General features: G+C 31.7%; 1 protein-coding gene across 1 annotated transcript in view; it reads left to right on the top strand.

Annotated features, from left to right (window-relative positions):
- The window catches only part of LOC142340884 (phospholipid scramblase 2-like), a 102,113-nt gene that overhangs the window by 49,864 nt on the left and 40,129 nt on the right, over positions 1-12,120 (top strand). The window contains exon 4 of the mRNA XM_075391653.1: positions 8,689-8,843. Within this exon, the coding sequence (XP_075247768.1) occupies positions 8,689-8,843 (155 nt within the window). The remainder of the gene's footprint in view (positions 1-8,688; positions 8,844-12,120) is intronic.

Here is a 12,120-nt window from a genome sequence, read left to right as displayed (position 1 = left end):
TTTTGTTAGAAATCAAGGTTATAGAGATAGTCAACTTAAAGGTGATCATATTGCTGCAGAACGAGGTCATATGTATATGGTGGTTAAAATGAGTGATCTATTTGGTTTGGTGAATGATTTAGAAAAGATTATATAAGGGTTAGGATTTAAACTAATATTAAAAAGAAATAATAATGATAGAGCTCTATTTATAGTAAATGCTGGTGATGATGCAGTAGCTAAGGATGGTAATATAGAAATCAGAGATATATCGTGGTGTGTAGCTAGTAATGATAATAGAATTATTGTACAGAAAGAGATAATTAAAAAGAATATTATTGAAATTAGTTGTTATGAAAGAAAGACACTTTATAAGAATGTGCTCAATGCTAGTAACTTCTTATTTGATATAGGTATGGCAAGTGGTATGGAAAGACCACAATATACAATAATTGGTTTTGAAAATAATAATGTTAATGAACAAACTCATGATGCAAGTACATTTGATATAATGGATGTTACTGATTATTATTGCAAGATTGGTAGTGAATTTCATCCTGAGGATAGAATGAATATTAATTATGGTACTAATAATTAAAATGAGGCTTTTAAAGAGATTGTTAATTTTAAGAAAGATTATAATGGATTACCTCATAATATTAAACCATATATAAATCATAGAACATTCAAAAGTAGTTATAGAATATATGTATATGATACTAGATATCAAAATGATCATATAGACCCACAACCAATACAACTTAATTTTAAATTTAGTGTTGCAGTTCCAGATGTTATATGTCATGCATTACTATTAACTAGAAAGTTTATTAGTGTGAATAGTGATGGTAATAAGATGGTTGATATAGTCTCATAGTTATAGTCAATGTTATGGTGAAACATGGGCAAGACCCCATAGTCATTGTCTTAGTCAAACTATTCTTACTAGTCTTAACAAAACCTTTAGCATACATAATATCTAATTTCCTTTTATTCTCTAGAGACAGTCCTTTAGCTTCAAGTTTAGTTTTAGGCATTGGCTTAGTCTCAGCCTTGGGTAATGGTTTGGGTTTAGGCTTTACAACAAAGGGATTATAATCATCAACTTCCATTATTTTGTATATATAAATATGAGTAACTTTAATAAATTTAAAACTAATTCAGAATGTGTTGGTGGTAGAAATTATAGTGGTACTAATAATATTCGAGGGGTTGTCACAGCTAAAAGAACTAAGATGTTAAAGGGTAATTGTGTTAATTGTAAGAGAAAGAAGTCAATGACAGTATCTGATGCAACAATAGCAGCAGAAGGATTGAAAGATTTCTTTAAAAGTGACGGACCTTATTTGTTGTTAGATTATTGGTTATTGCTGATCCGAGAAGCGGGTTGCCCGATTGTTGTTTAGCCTGATTGAATCTATTTCTTGTTGTCTTTGTATTTGTTTACAGAAAGAAACAATCTACTTTGTAGCTGACCCCAGTTCGATATTTAATGATTCCAAAACCTTATTATTAGATTGAAAATCTAACTCCGATTTTAATAGTTCTCGTTCATAGTATTTACCTTCTATTATCTCTCCATTAATATCTTCTACCTTACATGTTGGCGGTTGTGTTTTTGAAACTTCTTAAACTTTAAACAATTTTCTATTCCCGTTAGAAGTGAATCCTTTAGAAAAGAAATTACGTTTATCAGCTTTCCTGACATAAACACCGACAATAAGTTTGGGTGTTTCTTTGATAGATTTAACAAAATAATTAACTTTATCAGGATTATTAGAAGCACCGACAGGTGTCATTCTAATTGTTGAATAAACGTTATTATTATACATTACAACAGCATCATTTAATATATTTACCCAATTACCATCGCCATTGATGAACATTGGTTAATTACTTATGTGTAATAACGTTCTATTAAATCTCTCTATAAAACCAGCCTTTACATCACTGTTAGTAGAATATAGTTGGGTTTCATATTTTTTTAGTAAAGATTTAAATGTTTTATTGTAATACTCACTACCTCTATCTACCCATAAATTTTCTGGTTTTCGTCCTTCTGATAGGACTGTTTTAAAACCATTAGTTATAGATATACCGGATTTATTCTTCAATGGAATAGCCCAAGCATGTTTTTTTAATATATATATAAGAGTTAAAATAAACTTATAATTATTGTTATATTTACTTAAAGAAGACTAATCAATTAAATCAGCTGACCATGTTTCATCTTTATAAAATGGTATTATATTTTTTCTTCTAAACTTTGTTATTTGAGGGCTGAATACTTCTTTAGCTAGTAGTTGTTGTTCTTCCACCATTATTCATTTACCATAATTATCTAGTTGTTCTTGAATAGTAGTATTCATAGATAATAGTTGTTTAGATATATTTAACATTTCATCATATAATCCATTATGCCCAGCTTTTGTTTCAAGTATAAGTAATTCTAATCTTTCTATTAGACTATCTGCGAAGTTACAGCTATGGTTGTCGAGTTTATCTTTCATTAAACCCCTGCCATAGATTTTCTCTTTATCCCCTAATAAAAGTTTTATTGTTTTATATCTACTGCTTCTCTAATTACTTTTTCCTATATCATATCCAATATCTAGTAAAAACCTTTTAATTTTGTTTTGTTCTTCCTCGATATCACTATATGTTACATTTGGTTTAGTGAGAAATTTAATGAACCCATCTGAAAATTCATAAAAATTTTTCTTAACTATAAATGATTTTTCTTGATGAGTTAATTTAACACCATTCATTTCAAATTCACCAATATCTAAATTTCCGCACAAAAACTTTAATTGAGGGTTAGATTGAATGGTCACTAAATTATTAATATGGGCTGTGTCTTTATCTACTATAATTCCTGGTTTACCTCGGGCTTCCTCTACAGCTTTATTGGACTTCATTATTGCTTCATTAGACTTCATTAATGCTTCATTAAACTGGGAGCCGGCTTGGTGGATCATCTTAGTTTGTTCATCTAACTTTTGATTTTGCCAGTCTATTGCTCTTAATGTTTGTTCACCTAATGCTAGATTCTGTTCAATGTTTGTATTAAAAATTTTAGTTAGAGGATCAAATAACTCTTCTGTTTCACCATAATATTCTTGTTGTTTCAATCTATCTTCTAATCTATTCTTTCTGTTTTCTTTTTCTAGTTTATTTAGTTTAGTTTACCAATAAGTTTATCCAGCTTAGTCATTTTTATATATTGAAAAATTATAATAATAGGAAAATGGATGACGAAAATTCTCTTGATGAAAACTACTCTGAGTTTTAAAAAAATGTTTAGCATGTGGAAAACAATATCGGACTATGGAAGAGTTTATCAACGATGCTATGGATCCCTGGCATGATAAAATAATAACTTCAAGTTATTCTAAATAAATAAACGAAAGGGAAACCAGTAAAATAATAAAATTTATAGAACATAATAAAAAGAAATTAACTAAAGGAAATAGTTATGTGGGAATATTTTTGGGAGAGATGATGATCTATAATGTACTAAATACTAAATCAGGGGATGCAATTGATCATTTCATTAATAGGAGGTTATGGAGTATTATTAACCAGTTTGGTTTTTCAACATTAAAAATCATTATATATTCTAATAGCGGCTTCAATTAACTTTGTCTCATCATAAGTGGTTAGTTCTAAAAAATTATTAACCAGTTGGTTTTTATCTAAAAGTGAAGGGGCCTCTGGCCCTGGTTGGTGCACCAAGGCTTGCCCTTCCCCAACATGGGCAAGACCCCAATCTGATTCTAAAGTAGTATTATTAATTTTATTTATTTTAGTCTCTTTTGAATAGATATAGATTCTCATCATGAGGATAGCTATTAATATTATTTATATAGAATCTTTTATCATCAAAGTTATTAAGACTTCTTTTATTAGTTTTAATTGTTGACATATTACCCCCGACTTTTTGTGTTCTACATTCTTCTACAATTCTTTCTTTATTATCCATTAATGCATTATAGTAGTCTTCATGTTTGCCATTGTTTTCTTTCTTTATTCCTTTCTTTTTTGCTGTTCTGTTCTGCCCATGGGTAACCAAGCTATAAGTCTTTGGTTTTATTACTATGAATTCTTTTATCTCTCTACTTCCAAGTTCATGTTTGAATTTACCTGGAACTCTATTATTAGTTTTGATTGGGTTATCTAGATTACCTAAGTCCATGAATTTATTGTTTTTATCATCAACATTACCTTCACTAAAGCTTAATACAAAACTATCAGTATCCATATAATGCAGCATTAGATCTTTGAGTGATGGTTGTATTACATCATAAAGGAATTCATACATGCAGAGTTTGCTAAGTTCTAATACTGAAAAAACTCTATTAGAATGTAACTATCGTATCTATTTACATCTTTAAATGTTGACTTACAGCTTTAAGTATTTCATAATCATCTGTTAGAATCTTAGCTTCTAAATACTTTACCAGGTTCTCACAACTTTTACCAAATAGGGAATTATTCATTAACTTGAATATATCCTTCTCAGCCTCGGTCTTATCTTCTGCTCTCATTTTAGTATTGAGTTCGCTATAATCTCTAATAATATAATCTTGTTTAAATTTAATTATTCTATGAACTTTAGTAACTTTTATGCCCATCTTAACAACAAACTTTAACGTTCTGTAGTGTATTGGATATTCATTTATTATATATATTTATTATTCTGATCTAATAATAGTTTCTTACTTTTAGCAGCAGTTTTAGGTCTTTGTTTGCATCCTAGTTCATTATACTCTCCTTCTCTTCCATAAGGTAGTAATTGAAAGTTACTACTTCTATCTTTACATTCATTAGTATATTCAAAAACACAGATAAGCCAATAGCCATAATCACTGTCATCTGGACTGTTTAATACTTCGTCTAGAGTTGTGTCAGTAAAGCTGAAGTATTTGTATGGCAGCTTTTGCATTAGTGCATAACCGTAAAATTTATTAGCATCTATGTACCATATAGACCTATTACTATGACTTTGAGTTTGAATTTGACTTCGATTTTGATTTCGACTATGACTTTGACTTTGACATTGACTTTGACTTTGAGTTTTAATATATATATTGCCCATAACACCGCATATACCACCTCTAATTTCCCTAATGAAATCTTTTATCATTTGTTAATCTTGTAATGTTTCTAATTCAACTTCACTTTGTTTTAGGAAACTATCAAAGCTGAAACCAGGTAAACCGATATAATGCAGAGGATTGAGTTTATATATGTCTATGTTTAACTTAACAAATAGATTGAAGCAGTTTTATAATATTCTGACATCATTCTTTCTATACTCTAGTGTTAGTTCTTTACCTATTTTCATACTATTAGAATTATTAAAGTTAGCAAAATCTGCTTGAGTTGGTAGCTTGGCTGTTAGCGATGTTCTAAACTCTTCTATTGATAGATTACCCAATTTATTATTATAGCTATTCTCATCCTTAAAGTATTCATAAGGATACAATATTTTAATTTTAACTTGATAAACTTTCGCCATTTTATCTAGAGACATTGTCATAAAAGTGTAACTGTTTATAATTTTTAGCATGCCCAATCTAAACATTCTAGCTTTACCATTAGTACTAGGTAATACATCAACTCTTCTCTTATTAATAATCTGATTAAATATCTCATTAAATATTAGGTTGAATTCGTAGCCTTTACCATTATGAAATATTACGGGAATGAAGTTTTGTTGTTTATAGTTTGAATTACAAAAATTACAAGCAGGAACTCTATATGTACCTGTTTCATGACAGTGATCTCCCACTTTTTTATTGCATGGTTTATTACAAATATGACAATTGTTATTGGCTTCATGATATAGTTTATCTTCTTTATTAAATATCATTGGCCTGTTTAACTTGAAATTATTCTCAGCTTCCAATAGATCTTTGAATTACAGTCTGGACCAAAATAAGAACCACAGTCACCATTAAAACTAAAGCCCAGGGCAATAGGTACATGGTCAGATATTTTATATGTAATATCACCAATCTTTTTATTAATGCTATCCATAAAACATTCAATATCGCTATAGATGACATTCTTCACTTCTTGTTGTTTGTAATGGTTCTTGAAATTAATTTGTTTCAATTTTGGTCATAAAATTTTTGGTTTTGTTTGTGTGCAGCATTCATGGGTTTCAAATTTTTGTTGAGTATCAAAACAATAGGTACAATTATCAAAATACAAATACTTTAACCGTTTAGTATTAGGTATTTCCAATAATACTTCTATGTTTTTAATTAAAGCGGTGTGTTCATTCCAGACTCATATTCTTACATTCTTACGGGATTTGATGAAAATTGAACATTTCTGTAATATTTCTACTTTAGTATCGCGTTCAGTTGAGGATTGGTAAAACCATATGTTGATGTTATATTTATTCTGTATTCTTGATAAATAATCATAAGTGTTTTCATTATCTCCCAGTCATCAACTAGGTTATTAATATATTTACTTTCTGAAGTTGCATGATCAGCTGTAGGGAATAATGCTGCTGTAATACATAATCGCAAGCAGTTAAATTTATTGTTTCTAATATTTAATATTGCATTTGTTTTACTTCTTAGTCAGGGTGGTAGTTCAGTATAAGATCCTAATGATGGCTTAGTTCTTTCTATGTTTAATTGCACGTCTGATATTCCAATAAAATCATAATCGTAACCATAGCCTTCATATGTTTCTTTAACATGATCAAGCCATTGGTTTAGATTCAGTCGATGATCTTTAGTCATATATTCATCAGTTCTAAAGTTTATTTTAGTAGTCTTTGGGACCCCTTCCTCGCCATCGGGAGTTCTCTTTCTATATACGCAATTAGCAGTGACCTTATATTTATAGGATTTAAACGGTTTAAACCCGTCTAATGTGTAACCTATTGGCTCATTAATAACTTTGATAAAACTGTCATCAGATTTAGTAATATATAACTGCCTTTGATTGAAGCTTGATTTAATATTAAAATTATTGTCCTGGGCTACGTTTTCCCTCCAGTGTTTATTCATGTTGGTTTATAGACCTATATCATTTTTAAAAGTTTGGCCAGAGACTCAACATGGGACTACAGTTTGTGGTTTAACCCTAGTTTCAAGTTCTGGTAAAACTTTTTTAGGAACGAGAATGTAGTCATCTTCTTCAGGGTCATACACTCTCTCCATGTTTTCAGGTATGGGTTCAGGTTTAGGTTTTAGAAGGGCAGGCCTTGTTTCACCAACTGGCGGTGGGGTACTTTTTGGCTTGGGTTGTGGAGGTGAAGCCTTCTCAGCTTCATCAAGATCCATAATCATATCCCTGGTTCTTTTCTGGTGGCTACACAATAGTATGTTTGAGAAAATCCTTCACCGAATTGAAAGATAAATTACAGACATCACAGAAGTTTACATTGCTGTTTGTAGGGTGAGACATGATGTATTTTATTAGAGAAAATTTTGAAAAAATTTTTCCAAAATGAAAAATGAAGTGTGAAAAGTGTAAAAATAAACCTTGGAAGGAGTGTTGTAATGATTGTAAAGAATTAGAATATAATTGTTATGTATGTGAGAATGTAGTCAAAGTAAAAGATTATATTAAACATTTAGGAAAACATTTTGATAATCCAGGTCAATATCTAGAGTGTAATATGTGTAAAATTTTTAAGCATACTTCTTTCTTTTGGTTTAGAAATGGAAGATGCAGATTGTGCATCTATCTTAACAGATATAGATACACACTTACCAAAGGTAGATTCAAGGACTACACCAAAAAAGATTTAATATAAAAATTTAGAATTAAGCTGGTTTTGCTCAGATTATCCACCAAGTGGCTTCACCAATTTTCGCAAGTTACGCTGAAAAAAAAACACTAATCACTGTGTTTCCACCGACCTCAGTGTTGTTTTTGACTGTATACCCATCACAGTTTGTCCCATATACAGTCTCACAGCAGGGATCATCCTTTTTAAGAACTGTGAATTTGGTTTTTTTATCTCACTTAGTTTTATAGTAATTCATCAAATCGGCGGACGTTCATTGGAGTAAGTGAGGAAGGAACCCCAAACCATCCGTTTGCTAAAGCAACTTAACTGGACTCGATGATTTAACCACTACGCCAAGTGAGACAGAAAGTTTTCGTTTTAGGTTGATTAAATATTGATTAGAGAACATATGAAAATTTTTATAATTTAATTTTTTTTTTCAATTTTTTTGTTCAAGTTTTTTCGCAAGTTGGTTTACGTGCTTTTTACACGACACGGTCTCTCTAATTACACTAGTATCTGGGATACGTCCACCGGAGTTGGTAGGGATAGAACCCGAACTATCCGTCTGATAATGGATAATTACCAGCTTAACTCTGTACTAGTGGATTGCACTAAGTGAGACAATAAATGATAGTTTTTGAGGAAATATAAAGGGGAAATATAGCGGATAAAACAAAAGGGAAATAAAGTAATGTTTATATGTAGTAGTGGGAAAAAGGTGCATTTATCCAGACAAAAACGAATACCCGTTAGGGTTGAGTTTTTGGTCTGGATAGCACCTTTTTCCCACTACTAATTTTTCCAAATAGTACAAATAGCTCTTACGAGCTCTTAAGAATTTTGAATTAAGGACCAGATAAAGAAAAAATTTTTAAGGACCAAATGCACCCGTTTGTAACGACCCCATGCATGTGCCGAAGTAATTGTATATAGATTTTGTTCAGTTCTGACTGGTTGGTCCACAGCCAATCATTACGTCATTCGCAATGGCAACCTGCAGCAGGTGTACATGGCATTCGAGAGGACCAATGAGATTGACATGTACTTCCGTGCCCAGTACAGGAACTTCATCATGCACATTGTAGACAATCATATGCAAGTTAGCCCACCTCATAATTAAGACATATAGAAAAGTTAACTAAAAATATACGCAACAGCTCCATATTGAGTTCTTCTGAAGACTAAAAATGAAGGGTCAATTTACTTGAAAAATCATCTTAATTAACTTACGGGAAATTTGAAGGTAATTTTTTTTACCTTGAGTTATATGAAATTTACCTGAAATTTATCTGAAATTCCTCTACAGTGCCTTTATCCTGCAGTTTTATCATGTATAAAGCCAATTTGAGATAGCTTCCCTTCGCGGTTTAAAAACATATTTTGCAGGTCTCTGCAAGCCCGCGCTGAACATACCAGAAAAGCAGATATTATGCTCTTCTCGGATGGGTAGGCCCTTTTAATGACTTAAATAGTGTTCAAGAAAGCAATGAATCTTTTAAAGATCGCACGAATAACTGTCCAATTGCACAAATTATATTAATGCGTCAAAACAAAACTAACATAGCTGTGAGTGACCGAATCAGCTGTGATCAGACCAATTTGTGAAGCCGACAGCCGGATAAAGCGTCACCCAGCGACAGTCTGGAAGCTACTCTAATGCATAAAGTCTGATCAGGGCCCAGTCCAGAGTCTGCAAGGTCTAATCAGAGCGTTACATAGGTCTTGATATAGTCTGATAAGATTGAAATACAGAGATTTTACTGGTGAACTCAGAAGACATATAAACAGTAACGTTCATTTCACTGAGATGAGTACATTATACAAAATTATACATTATACATTATACATTATATCACATCTTTTATTTTTTTTTAAAAAAAAAAACATGTTAATTTGGGTACCCCAGTGCTTGAACCAAATGGGTTGGTAACAACAGAACGCAGCAACTCAACTCGTTCCGATCCGAGCCAATTACGGTCTAGATTGTCAGCAACCTACACCCTGCGCGACAAAAATCCACGACCATTTTATTTCATGTCACTTCATTAGTTTTAGCCAAACAAAAGCTAATGGGCTGAAAAGCCTACCAGTATTAGAAAAAAACACAACAATACAATTTTTATTGTTTCCTCGCATGAGAATTGGTTGCCTTTTTATCGTTGATGAATCGAACTTTTGCATTTCAAAGGCTACTTTTTATAATATTTAGTTATACAGGCTATAATGTTTCAATTCATCACTTCAAGCAAAAGCTTTCAATCTTCTGTATGGCTGGAAAAATGTTGAAAACATAGAAAATTTGATTCAAAATTTTATATTTAAAATTTAAAACCAAGCTCAATTTTAAAACATTACTCTTTTACTTTGCATACACCATTATAGTATTTTTGGAGTAACATGACTATTATTGTTAGGTAGAATTTTTCAGCTGAATCTTTTAAGGAAAAAAGCTAACGCTACCGTCGTGGCAAACGTATGTCTCAAATTGCACAATAATAGCATGAATACAATTTTAAAAGGGCTATCACATCGCAAAATCATTCATTTCTTTAAACTATTCAAAACACGAAAAACTTTTTGCAACAATAATTTCAGCTTTTCACTCACTGCTTATTTTTGGTTTTTTTTACTGCAGGCCTAGGTGACTATGAGTGTGTGAGCGAGGGAGGCATTTCTCTTTCTATTCGAATCCAAAACTGTACTCTAATACACTCTTCCTATTTCTAAAATCTAGAAAGCAGTGGAAGAGAAGTTAAAAATTTGTTTTCAAAATCCTTGAATTAATAAATCAGTTGATTTATAAACCAAGCAGAGGACTTGTTCTCAAATTATGAAAGCTGAACTAAAATTCATGTCCAGGTAAACAAGGTTAAAGTTTACAAGCCAAACGATAGATGAACAAATGGCGCAAAATGCACAATTTTTTTCTGCTACCAGATGTATTAAGTATAATAACTGTTGTAGTTGCAAAAAATTAACCTGTTACTGTTATACTTGATGTGCGCACAAATTGGCAAAATGTGCCATTAAAAATGAATTTGTCGTCTTCTGAATTTCTGCTAGGCTCAACAGTGAGGGGACTCTGTCGCCCAGAAGATCGATCAAATAAAATAACCAAAGGTTTTGAATTGGTGAAGCAAGCGTTAAATTGTTACTCTGCTATTTCCCCTCTTCCACTCTTGTATGCTGTTGCAAATTAGATTGCCTTGATATAAGTCAATTCACAATGGGGCTCGTAATATCAATTCTAGTTATATGGATAACAAATGTAAGACAATTACTTGCACATCAATGGAAAGGACAAACTCAAAGACAATTTATAATAGTAATTAAAATAATAATAATAACGATATCCGTGGTTCACTTCCCAAATGAACTAAATCAAAACTCGCTCACAGTATCCCAACTGGTCTTGCAATTACAATTCTTTTAAGGTTTAAGTAGTAATATAGTGAGCTACACTCCCCTGGGGGGTGAGGTCCCCCATGTATTAAGATAGGGTATAGCGTATTTTTCGGGATTTGGGTCCTCCCTAACGTATTAAGATAGGGAATGAATGAGCATGTATTAAGATTAGGTATAGCGGCGTTAATGTATTAAGATTGGGTATAGCCGCCATGTATTAAGATTAGTTATAGCCGGCGACATGTATTAGGATTATGCGCCGACATGTATTAGGATTAGTAATAGCCGCCGACATGTATTGAGATTAGTAATAGCCGCCGACATGTATTAAGATTAGTAATAGCTGCCGACATGTATTGAGATTAGTAATAGCCGCCGACATGTATTAAGATTAGTAATAGCCGCTGCCATGTATTAAGAGTAGTATAGTCGGTGCAAATGTGGGGGGTAGGTTCGGAGACGCTCCTGATAGGCTGAAATTTTGAGGGGAAAAAATCAATGTTTGTGTAGTTATTAAGTGTTTACTTGAGAACAATAGAATCGGCGTGGGTAATTAATTGCTGTAATTATGTGAGGGGTAATTATGTGACAGGTTGAATTTTGTTTACAACTTTTATGTTATTAAATTGTGAAATTAATTGGTGGGGGTTTTCAATTACCCTAGTTATCTGAGGGGTAATTATGTGACATGTTGAATTTTTGTTTACAAATTTTAGGTCAATTGCAAAGATTGTTCCCCTAATTGTTTGAATCAATTGTGTAACAAATGTCTTTTGCGCGCTCATTAATTGGAAAAAATTCAATGATAGAAAAAAAATGAATTAAAATTGTATAAAATTACAGACACAGTATAAATGTAATAGAGAATACTAAAGAATTGTGCTATAGTAAAAGCATTTAAGTTATATGTTGAGTGGTGCTGTATGAATACCGTCAGACTGAACAATGCGCTTAGGGTAGAAATAGGACAG

The sequence above is a fragment of the Convolutriloba macropyga genome, chromosome 6 (genome assembly GCF_964194025.1).
Source record: "Convolutriloba macropyga chromosome 6, txConMacr16.3, whole genome shotgun sequence".
NCBI lineage: Eukaryota > Metazoa > Xenacoelomorpha > Acoela > Convolutidae > Convolutriloba > Convolutriloba macropyga.
The sequence above is the reverse complement of the archived record's forward strand: the minus strand, read 5'-3'. Positions and strand labels throughout refer to the sequence as shown.